Consider the following 17,278-nt stretch of genomic DNA (forward strand, 5'->3'; position numbering starts at 1 on the left):
TGTCAGTACCTCTATTGTAATGCCTTCATGTGGAATGGCTTTTTAAAAAAGCATTGGGTGTTTGGGAGCTCCAGAGTAAAATTGTGCAGTCACAGATTAGCTGTCTAGACAAGGATATTTGGAAATGTCTGCAGGAATATAACAGCATTTTTGTCCTTTCATTACTGAGAAATGTATGGAAATTATTCCCCAGATCATTTTGTTTCTGAGTTTTTTAGACTTTGGGGATTCTTGCTCATTGCAACCCCTCACTCACTACCATGATTGATTGCTGAAACATAGCTGATTTAGAATATTAATAACTGATAATTGTGGTATATGTTAAGTGCTTATTATGTAACTGGCACTATATTAAGCTCTGGGGTAGATATAAGCAAATCAAGTTGGACAAAGTCCCTGTCCCTCATGGGACTCACAGTCTTATCCCCATTTTACAGATGAGGGAACTGAGGCCCAGAGATGTGACATGCCTTGCCCAAGTTCACAGCAGCAGCAAAGTGGTGGAGCTGGGATTAGAACCCAAGTCCTCTGACTCCCAGGCCCTTACTCTTTCCATTAGGCCATACTGCTTCTCAGTGGCAGAACTAGGAAGGATTTGCTTGTATCCATCCCAGCACTTAGTACAGTGTCTGGCACATAGACACTTAATAAGTACCACAATTATTATTATTAGTCCTCTGAACCATGACTTTGAGAAATAATCTAATTTCTCTCTACTAATTTAACCCATTTTAGACCTGCTTCGAATCAGTGAATAATGCAACCATCTGTTTTATAGAGTTGTCACATACCAAATACGGGTTATTTCATTCTACAGTTTTTGAGCCCACAGAATCCAGTAAACGAGAACTATTTTTCTGCTTGGATGATTTAAAGGAAAGTAAAACTGTACTTCACAACTGTGTATGTGAAAGCCATTAATGCTAATGTTCCAAAATAAATCATTTGCCAAAAGTACTACTCACTTATTGCAGTAATCAATCAGTATCAAAAAGAGCTGATCACAGCAGCAGTCATTGATTTTTTTTCTATCTTTGTGGCAGTAGAGGGAGTGTCCAGTGTAAATACACATATTTCCAATGGTATTTAAATGCTTACTATGTTCCAGGCACTGTAATAAGCGTTGGGGTAGATACAAGCTAATCAGGTTGGATTTGGTCCCTGTCCCACATAATAATAGTAATAATAATAATACATGTGGTATTCATTAAGCACTTACTATGTGCCAGTCACTGTAGTAAGCTCTGGGATGGATACAAGCAAATCGGGTTGGACACAGTCCCTGTTTCAAGTGGGGCTCACAATCTCAGTCCCCATTTTATAGATGAGGTCACTGAGGCACAGAGAAGTGAAGTGACTTGCCCAAGGTCACTTAGCAGACAAGAGGGAGAGCTGGGATTAGAACCCAGGGCTTTCTGCCTCGTAAACCTGTGCTCTATCCACTGAACCACACTGCTTCATAGTACATGTCCTGCTTCCTCTCCCCATTAAACGCAAAGAGCTGTTTGATGGAACAGGAAGTTGGTCCAGGGAAACAATGAGAGGTTGGAGGCTGCACATAACCAATAAATCAATCAATCATATTTAAGGAGTGCTTATGCTACGCAGAACACTAAATTAAGTGATTGGGAAAGTACAATACAACAGAATTAGCAGATACATTCCCTGCCCGTAATAAGCTGATAGTCAATCAGCCAGTCAATAGTATTTACCTAGCGCTTACTCTGTGCAGAGCATTGTACTAAGTATTTGGTAGAGTACAATATAACAGACACGTTCCTTGCCCACACATACTTACAGTCCAGAGGAAGGGAGACAGACATTAATATGAATAAAACCAGTCTGGAAAGCATTAGCAGAGATTGAGCCATGGCCACGGCCAACTTTTCACATATTTAAAAAAAGTGCACCATGAAGAGCTTAATTCCTGTCAGTGCAGAAGAAATGGGAGTTTTTAGCCTTCTGGAGCCTCAAGAAAAAAATACAGTACTCTCTCTTTCCTGGCAGCTTACCTTAGGAAGCTCTAGGAGGTCTCTAGTTTCTGGTTTCTCTTTTTCCTACCCTCCCTATCAAGCCTCACTCACAAATGGCCCCTTTCCCCCGCCTCCCCTCCTGTCTTGACCAGTCAGTCAATTGTATTTACTGAGCGCTTACTGTATGCAGAGCACTGTACCAAGTGCTTGGGAGAGTACAATCTAACAATGAACAGACACATTTCCCACCAAGGTCCTGCTATGGCCATATTTCTGATGGGTTAAATCTTCCAGGTCCCCAGACTCCCATTGTGCAAATTATGACTCCAGCAGTCACCGAGACAAATTAATCCCTGGAGCTGGCCGGGAAAGCCCAACTTCCTGAGGTTTAGATGAATCAGAGAGGTCAGAGGTTGCAGCAGCCTCTCCGCTTGCCCCGTGTCCTTCTCACACGCTCTCAAACCACAGGAAGTGAGGCCACTGCCTGAGGATGGAGTATACTGTAGGTTGCTCACCTCAGAAAACCATTAGTCACTGATACTTCCAGCGGTCAGTCGTATTTATTAGGTGCTTACTGTGTGCAGAGAACTGTTCTAAGCGCTTGGGAGAGAAGAGTGTAACAGATACATTCCCCGCCCAGCATCCTGAGACAGATTCAGTGTGGCCTAGTGGAAAGAGCACAGGCCTGGATGCTGGAGACCTGGGTTCTAATCCCTGCTCCTCCTCTTGCCTGCTATGTGACCTTAGACACGTCATTTAACTTCTCTGGGCCTTGGTTTCCTCATCTGAAAAATGGGGATGAAATACCTGTCATCCCTGCTGCTTTCTGTGATCCCTTTATGGGACAGGGATTGTGTCCCAAACTAATTGCATTGTATCCACCCCAGCGCTTAATAGAGTGCTTGGCACAGAGTAAGTGCTTAACAAATACCCCAGTTATTTATTAGTTGGCATACCTAACATGTCTGAGGGAGTGAGTGGAACCATTTGAGCTGACCATCTAGATTTTTGGCATAGGAGACATTGGTAGCTAATTGTTGAGGAGAATTCCACTAAGTGAGTGTCAGCAGAGTGTGTCCCAGCCTACCTTCTCTTTATCCATCTTAGATTGTAAAATACTTAAGGGCAGAGGTTATGCCTTTTTCTTCTTTCAATCAATCAATCAATCAATCAATCGTATTTATTGAGCGCTTACTATGTGCAGAGCACTGTACTAAGCGCTTGGGAAGTACAAATTGGCATCACATAGAGACAGTCCCTACCCAACAGTGGGCTCACAGTCTAAAAGGGGGAGACAGAGAACAGAACCAAACATACCAACAAAATAAAATAAGTAGGATAGAAATGTACAAGTAAAATAAATAAATAAATAAATAAATAGAGTAATAAATATGTACAACCATATATACATATATACAGGTGCTGTGGGGAAGGGAAGGAGGCAAGACGGGGGGATGGAGAGGGGGACGAGGGGGAGAGGAAAGAAGGGGCTCAGTCTGGGAAGGCCTCCTGGAGGAGGTGAGCTCTCAGCAGGGCCTTGAAGGGAGGAAGAGAGCTAGCTTGGCGGATGGGCAGAGGGAGGGCATTCCAGGCCCGGGGGATGACGTGGGCCGGGGGTCGATGGCGGGACAGGCGAGAGCGAGGTACAGTGAGGAGATTAGTGGTGGAGGAGCGGAGGGTGCGGGCTGGGCAGTAGAAGGAGAGAAGGGAGGTGAGGGCGAGGTGATGGAGAGCCTTGAAGCCCAGGGTGAGGAGTTTCTGCCTGATGCGCAGATTGATCGGTAGCCATTGGAGGTTTTTGAGGAGGGGAGTAATATGTCCAGAGCGTTTCTGGACAAAGATAATCCAGGCAGCAGCATGAAGTATGGATTGAAGTGGAGAGAGACACGAGGATGGGAGATCAGAGAGAAGGCTAGTGCAGTAGTCCAGACGGGATAGGATGAGAGCTTGAATTAGCAGGGTAGCAGTTTGGATGGAGAGGAAAGGGCGGATCTTGGCAATGTTGTGGAGCTGAGACCGGCAGGTTTTGGTGACGGCTTGGATGTGAGGGGTGAATGAGAGAGCGGAGTCGAGGATGACACCAAGGTTGCGGGCTTGTGAGACGGGAAGGATGGTAGTGCCGTCAACAGAGATGGGAAAGTCAGGGAGAGGACAAGGTTTGGGAGGGAAGACAAGGAGCTCAGTCTTCGACATGTTGAGCTTTAGGTGGCGGGCGGACATCCAGATGGAGATGTCCTGAAGGCAGGAGGAGATGCGAGCCTGGAGGGAGGGGGAGAGAGCAGGGGCAGAGATGTAGATCTGGGTGTCATCAGCGTAGAGATGAATCCTTCGAATCCTTCCTTGTCTAGTCCACCTCTAGTGCTTAGAACAGTGCTTGGCACATAGTATGCGCTTAACAAGTAGCACCGTTATTATGCAGGAAGTTCTCAATTTTATTCATTCATTCAATCAGATTTATTGAGCACTTACTGTGTGCACAGCACTGTACTAAGCGCTTGGGAAAGTACAATGCAACAATAAACAGACACATTCGCTGCCCACAACGAGCTAATAGTCTAGAGGTGGTGGGGAGACAGATAGTAATACAGATAAATGACAGATAGGTACATAAGTGCAGTAGGGCTGGGAGGTGGGGAGAACAAAGGGAGCGAGTCAGGGCGATTCAGAAGGGAGTGATATAGCCGCCGGCCTCTTTTCGGAATCCAGAAGGCCACTGGGAGAATCATTTTATCTTCTGTTGGCCAGTTTTGTGATACTGTTTTCCCCTAGTGATTGGGATCAGGGTAATTACTGTGCTCAATTCCTTTTTCTGAGAGAAATGGAGTTACTCAGGTCCCAGAAATGCTTTGGCCTTGGCCTCAGATTAAGGTAAAGAATAAAAAGCAAAAGAGATCTGGAGTTGGGAAATTCTTCCTAATCGTTTTTTTGTATTCTACAAAGCATTTCATTTTCCTAGCGATTATCCTGCCTCAGGGAAAATTCTAGCAGGGATAGTCTTTTCCCTGAGAAACAGTTGTCAGCTTTCTCCCATCTTGAAATTCATTTAGTAGACATTCGTGTTTTTTGGGTTAATTTTAATTTGGTCTTAAACTACTGAGCTCTTTGAGTGATGCTTCTTTCTGTTACATATTTTATGAAGTGTTCAAGACTTCTGTAAAATGTCATTAAATTGCTCTAAAAGCTTAATTATGAATTTAGATGTTTGTCACACTAGCATAATTGTTGTAGATCTTTTCACACTCTGGAAGCACTGCCGTGACATGTCTGACTCTAGAGTACTCAGTGTCTAGGAGGAAACCATGAAAGTGGGTACATTATGGACATACCGTACTTAACTGCTTAAAAGCCAGGGTATATTTTGCTTTTAGATGTGCTCTATTTGATTGGTTTTCTAAAACAGAAAATAGTCATGGTTCTTGAAAAATGAGGCTGTCGCCACTTTTTTATCCAATAAAGATATAACAATTGCTTGAGCTCTGACCTTATTTATCCTAATTAAAGACATTGTAACCTCCCAAGGAATGTGCTTGCTTGCTTCATTTTGGGAAACGGAGTGGTCTAGTGGTAAGAGTATGGACCTGGGTTCTAATCCCGATTCTGCTGCATACCTGCTGTGTAACCTTGGGGGAGTCACTTCACTTTTCTTTGCCTTAGTTCCCTTATCTGCAAAATGGGGATTCAATACCTGTTCTCATTCATTCATTCAATCGTATTTGTTGAGCACTTACTGTGTGCAGAGCACAGTACTAAGTGCTTGGGAAGTACAAGTTGGCGACATATAGAGACGGTCCCTACCCAACAGTGGGCTCACAGTCTAGAAGGGGGAGACAGACAACAAAACAAAACATGTAGACATACTAAGTGCTCGGGAGAGTGCAATGCAACAATTAACAGACCATTCCCTGCCCACAGTGAGCTCACAAGCCCACCAAGAATATACATAGAACATTTTCAAGAGGCAACTAGAGATTAGGAAGACGAGGGCAAGTTTAGCCCACACAGACACAAGTAAATATTACTGCCATGAGGCTGCATTATAAAGAGTACTTAAGCGATTCATTCTTCACTGATTCTGTAAATCTCACTTTCCCCTCTTTGGATTTGTGAGGTTTCATTGTTTTGGTTTAAATATTGTCTCTCTGCAATGGAACAGCTGTGAATTTTGTTTATCTCTGCTGCCTTACCAGCTTCATAGTATGCGGATTCTAAACTGTCAGCTTTAATTGTAAAAATAATATTCAAGATCATATACAATACTTGGAAAGAAGGAGTAATTAATTCTTGGCCTTCTATGCTGGGTCCAGGTTTCAGTTGGGTATGAAGGTTATAAACACCTGGTCACAGTTGTTTTTAATGGCCTCAAAAAAGATTGTGGCCTCGTTGACTTGGTTTTCCATATATCCTGTCTGGGCATGTAATAGACCTCACTGACAATATTAAGCTCTAGGTTCCCGGGTTGGCACATGACTCTGCTTTTTTTTTTAATTTATTTTTAGTGGTATTTGTTCAGCGCTTACTATGTGTCAAGCACTGCTGGAAGCCCTGGGATAGATACAACTTAAACAGGTCAGACATAGACCCTTTCCTACATGGGGCTCAGATTCTAAGTAGGAGGGAGAATGGGTACTGAATCCCCATTTTACAGTTGACGAAACTGAGGCACAGAGAAGTGAGGTAACTTCCCCAAGGTCACCCAACAGGCAAGTGGTGGAGCTGGGATTAGAACCCAGGTCCTCTGACTCTCAGGCCCGGGCTTTCTCCACTAGGACATTCTGCTTCCAGGCTGGTTGGCTATCAGTTCATAGTGACTCAACAAAGCCTCACCTGTAGAGTTCCTTGTGTGTTTGCCCAGAGAGTCCAGGCAGCAACACAGAGACACTTCTGCTAGACTATCCTAGGGATAAACAGGCATTACCTAGTTCTTAGATTGTGAGCCTTGTGTGGGGCAACAATGAGGTCTCTCATGATTTTCTTTTATCTACCCAATCAGTCTGATTTATTGAGCACTTCCTGTGTGCAGAGCACTGTATTAAGTTCTTGGGCAAGTACAGTATTACAGAGTCGGTAAACATGTTCCCTGCCTACGACGAGCTTGCAGTATAGAGGGGGAGGCAGACATTAATAGAAATATGCAAATTATGGTTGTGAGCATAAGTGCTTTGGGGCTGAGGGAGGGGTGAATAAAGGGAGCAAATCCAAGTGCAAGGGCGATGCAGAGGGAGTGACAGAAGAGGACATGGGGGCTTAATCAGGGAAGACCTCTTGGAGGAGATGTGCTTTAATAAGGCTTTGAAGGTGGGGAGAGTGATCGTCCATTGGATATGAAAAGGGAGGATGTTTCAGGCCAGTGGCAGGATGTGGGCAAGAGGTTGGTGGCGAGATAGGCAAGATCTACGGTGAGAAGGTTGGCATTAGAAAAGTGAAATGGGCAGGCTGGGTTATTATTATTAATCATATTTATTGAGCACTTGCTGTGTGCAAAGCACTGTACTAAGCACTTTAGAAGTAGTAACAGGAGAGCAGTGAGGTAAGGTAGGAGGGAGCACGGTGATTGTAGCACTTTAGTACAGGCATTTGCGCATAATGAGCACTCTATCATAATGATTATCAATCTAGCAATGCAATTTATAAACCACTTACTGAGTGCAGAGCACTGTTCTAAGTGCTTGGGAAAGTCCAATACAACAGAATTGGTAGACACACAATCCCTGCCCCTAACAAGCTTACAGTCTGCCAGGGGGAGACGGACAGTACAGTGAAATAAGGAAGGGGGAAATAGTCGAGTATAAGAATATTTGAATGTGGGGCTGGGATGAGAATCCAGATGCTTAAGGAATACGCAGTCAAGTTCATACTCAGCACGGAAGGAAGGGTGGACAGGGGGAATTAAGGGCTTAATCTGGGAAGGCCTCTTGGAGGAGATGTGATTTTTAGAGGGTTTTGAAGGTGGGATGAGTTGTGGACTGTCAGGTATGGGGGTAGTGAGCTCCAGGCTTGACGGCAAGTGGTCAATGGTGGGATAGATGAGATTGTTACAGAATCAGTTGGTATTAGAGAAGTGTAGTGTGCAGGGTTGGGTTGTAGTACAAATCAGAGAGGTTAGGTAAGAGGGAGAGAGCTGACTGAGCACCTTAAAGCTGATGGTGAGAAGTTTCTGTTTAAAGAAGAGGTGGATGGACAGCCATTGGAGATTTTTGAGAAGTGGGGAGAATGGTTTTTCATCAGAATGGTCCAGGCAATCGAAGTAGGTACTTACTGAAGAGAGAGATGGGATGCAGGTAGGTTGGTGAGGAGACTGATGCAGTAGATAATCAGTGGTATTTTTTGAGCTCTTACTGGATGTATAGCACCATACTAAGAGCTTTGGAGAATTCAGTACAACAGAGTTGGTAGACAAGTTCCCTGCCCACAACGAACTTACGGTCCAGAATTAAGCTAGGAGATGGCGAGGGCTTGGATCGGCATGGTAGCAGTTTGGAGTCAGTCAGTTGTATTTATTGAGCTCTTACTCTAGGCAGAGCATTGTACTAAGTGCTTGGGAGAGTGCAATACAACAATAAACAGACACATTCAGCAGTTTGGAGGAAAAGGAAAGTGTTGATTCTAGAGATGTTGTGAAAGTAAAACTGACAGGATTGTTAAAAAGTTTTTGTTTTTGTCACATAGCTCTAACTATGAACTAGAATATGAAGGACTTTCAGTGATGTTTACAGCTTGCTGAGCTGGAAACTCCGCAGTGGATATATAGTGTTCTGACGCAAGCTTCAGGGCCCTTTCTCATATAATGATGATCATTATGAATAATATCATGGTATTTGTTCCTATGTGCCAAGCAAGCGCTGTGCTGAACTCTGGGTTACATATCTGTAATTTATCTTAATGTCTTTCTCCTCTAGACTGTAAGCTCATTATGGGCAGAGAATGTGTCTGCTTTTTTTTATATTGTATTCTCCCAAGTACTAGTACAGTGCTCTGCATACAGTAAGCACTCAGTATGAATTAATGAATGAGGAATGAATGGGTAACACTGGACCCATCACTCTGAAGGAGGGCAGCGTGTCTCAGTGGAAAGAGCCCGGGCTTGGGAGTCAGAGGTCATGGGTTCTAATCCTGGCTCCGCCACTTGTCAGCTGTGTGACCTTGGGCCAGTCACTTAACTTCTCTGTGCCTCAGTTCCCTCATCTGTAAAACGAGGATTAATACTGTGAGCCCCACGTGGGACAACCTGATCACCTTGTATCCCCCCAGAGCTTAGGACAGTGCTTGGTACATAGTAAGCACCTAACTAATGCCATTAAAAAAAAAGTGGGTATTTTATCCCCATTTTACCGATGAGGAAACTGAGGCACTGGGAAGTTATATGACATGCCTGGCTAGAACCCAGGTCTCTCAACTCCCAGTCTCCTGGTTCTTCCCACTAGGCAACACTGCACTTTAATTGTGGAAGCGTAGAATGGTTTTACAGGCCTGGATTGAAAACACGGCCCTGTTCTGTTCTCTGTAAGTTCTAGACTGTGCGCCCATTGTTGGGTAGGGACTGTCTCTATCTGTTGCCGCATTGTAGTTTCCAATCAGTACGGTGCTCTGCACATTGTAAGCGCTCAATAAATACAACTGAATGAATGAATGAATGAATGTAAGAGCCGAGGTTCACTGCACTGGCCTTGTGCAAAAAGCGAGAGCCTTTCAAAAATATAGTGTCACAGGGTCGCACTGGTTCAAAGGTATTTTGAATTGCCATAGTTCAGTCTCAAGTGAAGCCTTTGTAGATGGAAAGCCCACATTCAGAATTTATATCCCTCTCCCACAAATGAGTCGAAGCATTGTAAGAAACAAAAGAAAAAAGCTTTCAGGCCCATTTGTGTATTCTTGCTACTGACCATGTCCATGACCAATTTTTCATCTTACCCCCCCAACCCACCCTGACTTCGGGGCGTTTTTGGGAAAATTAAAAGGATGCTTGTAAAGATCTTTGGGCTTCTGAGAAGAGAAATTGCATAAAAATAAAGTGGATTTTGGTTGTAGGGGAGGAGGGCGTTGTTGGCTGTGACTAATGAATTGTTGCAGTGCAAAACATCAAATTGCCTGCTCTGGGAGTAAGTGATGGATTTTTGGAGACACAATTCCTCCAACAAATCCCCATCTGATGCACTTCCGGGACAGTTTTCTACATGGGGAGGATGTCGCCCAAAAGAAGAAATTAGGTTCTTCATAGAAGCAGCGTGGCTTAGTGGACAGAGCCCAGGCCTGGGAGTTAGAAGGACCTGGGTTCTAATCCCAGCTCCGCCACTTGTCTCCTGTGTGACACTGGGCAATTCACTTCACTTCTCTGGACCACAGTTACCTTATCTGTAAAATGGAGATTGAGACTGTGAGCCCTACATGGGACAAGAACTGTGTCCAACTCGATTTGCTTCATTCCACTCCAGCACTTAGTACAGTGCCTGGAACCTAGTAACAAAGACCATGTTATAACAATATATAACAATATAACAAATACCATGTTATAATAAATGTTAAGCATTTGTTCTATGCTTAAAAATACCATTATTACTGTTATTATTATTATTATTAATAGAAGGCTTAATCAGGGAAGGCCTCTTGGGAGGAGTTATAATTTTAAAAATACTTTGAAAGTGGGGAGAGTGGTGGTCTGACATATATGAAGAGAAGAAGCATGGCCTAGTGGCAAGAGCAGGAGCTTGGAAGTCAGAGGATGTGGGTTCTAATCCCAGTTCCACAACCTGTCTGCTGTGTGACCCTGAGCAAGTCACTTAACGTTTTTGCACCTCAGTTACCACATCTGTAAAATGGGGATTAAGACTTTGAGCTCCGAGACAACCCAGTTACCTTGTATGTACTCCAGCGGTCACAATAGTGCTTGGCACAGTGTAAGCGCTTAACAATACCATCATCATCATCATTATTATTATTATTATTATATGAAGCGGTTGGGAGTTCCAGGCCAGAGGGAAGGAGTGGCCAAGGGGCTGGAGGAGAGATAGATGGGATCAAGGTTCAGCGAGAGTAGGTTGGCGGTAGAGTGAAGTGGGCAGACTGGATTGGAGTAGGAAATCAGTGAGGTATGGTAATAATAATAATAATAATGGTAGTTGTTAAGTGCTTACTTTGTGCCAGGCAGTGTATTAAGTGCTGGGCACCATGCTAAGCGCTTGAAGGTAGGAGGGGGTAAGCTGACTGAGTGTTTTAAAGCCGATGGTGAGGAGTTTCTGTTTGATGCAAAGGTGGACGGGCAACCAGTGGAGATTCTTGAGGAGTGGGGAGATGTGGACTGAACGTTATGTTTTTTTTTTAGAAAAATGAACTGGGCAGAATATTGAGCATACAGGATCAGTGGAAGGGGCTTTTCTCAAAGGACAGTTCTGTGCAAAAAAATATTACATGTCTGTTAACTCTGTTATGTTGTACTCTCCCAAACACTTTGTAAAGTATTCTGCACATAGGAAGCACTCAATAAATACCATTGTTTGATTGATAAAGATACCATGTTTCTGGAGCTCTTATCTAATTACACATATCAGTAAAAAATGCAGAAGTACACACTTGTGGATCATTTAAAGTAAAATATGCCGAAGCGATCCTTAATATATTGAATGATAGTGCTTGGACGTGTCCAACACATTTTACAATTTTTCCCAGGTCCGACTCATTAAGGTACTTAATTTTCAGCAACTTGTGGTGTCATAACTTGTGCCTTTTTCTGACGTAAGTCACTGTAAATTGCATTTAGTTCAGTGAACTAACCTGCATGCAAATATTGAGGTATATTACTAGCATGAAAGATAAACCTAATGGCTTCTAGTGTTTACTAAAGAGGACTGGAAAAGGATACTAAGCTTACCATTTTTTTTACTTTTTTTTAAAAAAAAGAATTCATAAGAATCCCCTATTATGTTTTCTTAAATTGTTTCTACATTGTGCCTATCTATTTTGTATATTAATATATAGTGTTCCCAAACTTCAATTTGCACAGTGAAGTTTCATTATTTTAAAAAATTAACTATTAATGACTTTTTCTTAATTAGAACAGCCAGTGTTATCACATGATGTTGGTATTTTGGATGAATATTTGTAAAATGAAAGCTCTACTTCAGACACATACTTGTGCTACTTTTTGTTCCTTTCCTTTTTGAAACCTATGAAAGGGGCTTGTGTGCCTTTTCAATGTGCACTTTCCAAGTTTGCCAAACATGTACAGATGGCTTAATTCAGTTTTGCCCTACTGTCGTGCACCAGGATCCCAAATAACTCTTATTAAACTGCTTTCATCCTTCCACTTTCCATTTCCTCACTTTACCATCACCAATGCCATTTTTTCCTCAGCTGGGGAGCAAGTCTGTAGGATAGGATCCCATAATTCTCGCTAATAGGGCACAAACGTGTGTCTATCATTTGAGAAAATAATCTCAACTAAGTGAAAAGACAATAGAACTGCTTGTTAATCAGTGGCTTGTGGTAATTATATGGGCATTTTAAAGGAAGCAGTTCAGATTAGAGATTTGTGTAGGGGTTATGGTAAGTAGAAGCGAATGTATTAAAACTACTCTTTGTGATGAAGGTCCCTTTTATTCTCCCAGTTTAGCTTTGTACTGCACAAATTTCCCTAATGGGTCCTTCCCAAATAGTAAGTGAAATGCAAGGAGATCAACAAGGATAATCATATATTTGTTAAGCGCTTAGTACGTGCCAAGCCATATCTATACTAAGCACTGGAGTAGATACACATTTCTGATTCCTCCCCAGTGAGATTAAATCTGGAAGACCTCGGTTTTGTCTTCATGGTGAAGATGAAAGGTAGGTCTCATTCATCTGTCCTCGTTACCCTCTTAGTTTCTGATTTATTCTGTCTTACTGTTTTTAGAAGGAGTTCTGGAACGACTACACAAAAGGACATCAGGGAGAGAGTAACAGAGGAAGTAACTGGTATCCATTTTACCTGGCATTTCCATTAATCATCGGTCTCTTCGTCATCCTCATTGTCATATTCGTAACCTGGAGGTACCTCTTAAGAAAGAAAACCCGCAGACAGACGGTGTACAGGCGTCAGGACGGCCTCGAAGCCATGGGGGAGGCAGCCCTGTCCGATAGCCGAGGACCCCTCCCTCAGCACCTTGGCATTGTTCACTCGCCCCAGGAAGACCTGTTCGACAGCAGCGGGTTGTCGCCGGGATTTCTGGGATACATAGGTGGGCGCTCAGATTCCATCTCCACTCGCCTCTCCAACTGCGACCCACCGCCCTCATACGAGGAAGCCACTGGGGAGGTGGGCCTGAGGCGCAGTGAAACGGAACACCATTTAGACCCACCGCCCCAATACGAGGACATCATGAACTCCAGCTCGGCCAACTCCATTCCCATGGTGCCCTTGGGCCACAGTGCCAAATGAAGGAGGGAAGAACCTCCATGTCTCTAGTTACTTTTCAAACACTAATGAATTTTGCCGCACTTTATCGTTGCTTACTCATGCATTTCCATATTTTATTGGACTCTTTGTCGACACACCAATTCCCCTTTGTGGGGGGCCCTAGTAATCTTCTTGGGTTTTTATTTTCATTTTAAGTACCATCTCCTAGGTGTATGTTTTGCCGGTCGAAGTCTAAGGGGCTGGAACACGGAAAGCTTAAGTGCGGATAGAAAAGTACCAGCAGAGTACTAGGCTGGATGCTCATCCTCTAGACTGGAAGCTCGCTCTGGGCAGGGAATGTGTCTTCCAACTCTGTGGCATCTGGACTCTTCCAACTACTTAGTGAGTGCTCTGCACACAGTAAGCACTCAAATACCATGAGTGATTAACAGAGAACTTGTGACCGGCTTGAGAGGTGATCATCTTCTATGGTATACCCAGCCTAGAGTTTAGGAGGTTTAGAACGTACCCCTAACAGTGTTGGCAAAATAAAAAGCAGTGACTAACCAAATCGGTTAAACATCCTAACTTCCCAAGGTGGCTGTCTTAATCACACTCTTCTACTCTGTCCTAACTTTTTTAAGGAAAAATGCATGTGGATATCTGGAAAGGTTTTGTACAGAGAGCAATGCATGATAAAGTGCTAACCATTTTGACATAGAAAGCAAAACAGTCACTGATCACATTTCAGATTTTTGTGGTTAAGAACCAGTGTTGTTGAATATTCTTTTATGACAATTCAATTATGTTCATTTTTTGGCTTTTGCAGAGGTCTAATGTGCTGAATGGATTTAGAGAGAAACCAGTCACACACAAACATTGCTGATTCACTGCTCAACTCATATTTTCCATCTTTTCCCCCTCTCTTCCCTTTGCCACTCGTTCTTTATCCCTCCTACCCTTTAAAAAAAATCTGGCAGGAATTCTGGAAGAAAATTATTTTTAAAACAGTTTTGGGGAAGGATGTTTTCTCCCCTCAAGATTGCTGTAGGTTACCTGCTTAGCTAAATGTTAAGGAATTAAAGCACTAGAATTTTTCTAGTGTATGCAAAATCCTGAATGCCAGGAGTAGGCTAAAATCCCACTATTAGCTCTGAGTGTGTCTCATGATTGGGGCTTTACTGGGTTTTTGTTATTTACATAGGGTTGGGTATAAATATAAAATAAGGGCTGTTGGGTATAAATATAAAATAAGGGCTCGTGGTGTATCGGGGCGGGGGGTGTGTGTTCCCATCCATCCCCCCGCCCCCCACTCCTCCCCATGATAGCCGAGAAAGGGAAAACTATTGCCAACTTCTCCCCCAGCAGCTGGGCTCTTTACTGATGGATGGGATTGCGTTTCCACGATGCGCTGACTGGAAGCTTTTTACACCCTGCTCTCAGGAATACCAGGAATGCCAGTTGTCCTCCCATCCCACCTCCCCGGCTTGGTGTCACAAGGAATGATTTACCAGGACTGAAGATATGTCTGCCTCTCATGAAAACTTGCCAAATTGGTAGATTGTCCCAGTAACTGAAATGTAGGTTCATTCACTGTCAGTTGTACTTATTGAGTGCTTACTGTGTGCAGAGCACTGTACTAAGCATTTGGGAGATCTCAATACAAAGTTAGCAGAGAGAGACTGCATGCTCTGAGGAAAAGCTAGTTGTTATTTATGTGCTCCACTCTAGGAAATGTCCCATAAATTCCTGGACCCAACCGGACTCACAAGAACCCATTCTGATGTTTTTTCTCCACATGGCAGGGGATTCTTAAAGAAAATGTTTGAAAAGGGGAACAAACTGCTTCAGGGTTTGGGAAAACATTTTCTAGAAGGGCCACACTGCTTTATCACATGGTCTACAAGTACAAGGTTAAGCCTTGTTACCTGTAACTTGGGTGGTCATCAAGCATTTTCCTTCTTAGCGTGATCAGTGAACGAAAGATTGGCCCAATCAGTTTATTCCCTCCAATTTGGACTTCTTGGAAGGGTAGCAATCAAAATGCCAATCTAATGACCACTCTTTAGGTGGAAGGGCAACCCGCCTTTTTGATTTGAACTTAATGACTGGCAGGACATTATTTGAACCAAAGCAGGTCTAAGAGTCAAAAGATTCAATATTGGATCACTAAATTCATGTCCAGTTAAATCTGTTCATGCATCTTAAGCATCTGAGTGGGTATCTACTTTCTCCCTTTCACAAATAACTTGTTTGTAGGCAAAATTAATGTTTGCCCTTTGTTTACACTGACCATTCTGTTGTCAAAGAGCCTTTCATTCTGATTAGTCAGAGAACTCAGAGAAGAAAAGTGGAAATTGGCAATGGGAAAATAAAAGAATCCCTGTTTGATGTAAAAAATGAACGCAACTATTTTCTTTTTCATGAAAGGTGTTACACGACCTATTCGGAAATGGAAGTACAGTTTTGTAGATTGGAGTTTACTGAAATTAAGGCGTGTCTTTGACTTGTGATATGTTTAATGTTTAATGTTTCTGCCTGTGCAATCTAATTGATAGTCCATTTGCCTCTTAATGGTTTTTATAAAGATTTATTTTTGCAGGATTCACTTCCTTTTTTAAAACAACTGTATCTAAAATGAATGAATTCTTTTGCGGTAAATATGAAAGTAGGATTAACAACCTTACCTCTGAATGCGTTTACCATAACTTCTGGGGACTACAGAATGGGCAGATTTTCAAGATGCGTGCTTTGAATGTAATAATGACTCATGTCTTGTGCAAACCAATAAAATGACTTATTTGCTGATAACCAGTGTGAACAGAGATAGAGCCCTTTATTAAGGTGTGATGAATAACTTGATACCTGTGAGGGTAGCTGTGTCCATTGCAAAAATTACCTGTATTGTGTTACAACGTTAAATATGTTTGAAGATTTGGTTTACATTAAATTATCAGTTAAACATTTTGCTGATAGTTATAAAATACAACTACTGTGTGTGTTGTATTTTTTTGTGATTTTTGAAACCCAACTTTGAGCTCAAGAAATATTTTCCACCACACGTCAGAACTGGTTCAGTTCTATTAGGGTAGCCAAGAAGAACCACCTTACAGTCTTCTCTCAATAAAGTTTCATTCTAGATCTTAAACTTGGACCAAGCGAGTCAAAGCAAGGCACTGACTTTATCTCTGGAATGTCCATTTTCTGGAGGTAGAAAGGATGGAATGAAAAATTCAGGACTTATCTGGGGTTGCAACCTCAGAGGACCCAGCAAAGAAAGTTTCCCCGTGTTTTCTTAGGGGAGGGTTGTAAGAACAGGATGGGGTGGAAACAAAATCACTCACTTTCTAGAGCCTGGATTTTGCCTTTTTGCCATATCGAGAGCAGATTCTGAGAAGCTGGTTTCTTGTCTGCTTAAAACAGGTAAAGAGCTTTGACAACTGACAGAGAAGGATGCAGAAGCGTGGCCAAGTGGATAGAGCACGGGCCTGGGAGTCAGAAGGTTGTGGGTTCCAATCCCGCTCTGCCACTCGTCTGCTGTGTGACCTGGGGCAAATCACTTCACTTCTCTGGGCCTCGGTTACCTCATCTGTGAAATGGGGATTGAGACTGTGAGCCCCGTGTGGGACGGCTACTGTGTCCAACCTGCTGGTCTCGTATCTACCCCAGAGTTGAGTACAGTGCCTGACACATAGTAAGCACTTAACAAATACCATTACTATTATCATTGCCGTTATATGTTGAAAACTGATGTCATAAGTGTGTTTCCTGAAGACCCCTCCCATCTTGCCTCCCTGACCACCATCTTCAACCATTTGCTTTCCAGTGGTTTCTTCCCCACTGCTCTCAAACATGCTTATGAGTCCCCTATCCTAAAAAAGCCCTTTCCTTGACTCCACTTCCTTTCTTCCAATTCCCTCCTTGATTTGGTTTCCGTCCC

General features: G+C 43.0%; 1 protein-coding gene across 2 annotated transcripts in view; it reads left to right on the forward strand.

Moving 5' to 3' along the window:
- The window catches only part of PRRG1 (proline rich and Gla domain 1), a 52,126-nt gene extending 35,799 nt beyond the window's left edge, over nt 1-16,327 (forward strand). For both annotated transcript variants that reach the window (XM_038760319.1, XM_038760320.1), the window contains exon 4: nt 12,856-16,327. In XM_038760319.1, the coding sequence (XP_038616247.1) occupies nt 12,856-13,380 (525 nt within the window). In that variant the 3' untranslated portion in view covers nt 13,381-16,327. The remainder of the gene's footprint in view (nt 1-12,855) is intronic.
- Nucleotides 16,328-17,278: the final 951 nt, after the last annotated feature.

The sequence above is a fragment of the Tachyglossus aculeatus genome, chromosome 18 (assembly GCF_015852505.1).
Source record: "Tachyglossus aculeatus isolate mTacAcu1 chromosome 18, mTacAcu1.pri, whole genome shotgun sequence".
NCBI lineage: Eukaryota > Metazoa > Chordata > Mammalia > Monotremata > Tachyglossidae > Tachyglossus > Tachyglossus aculeatus.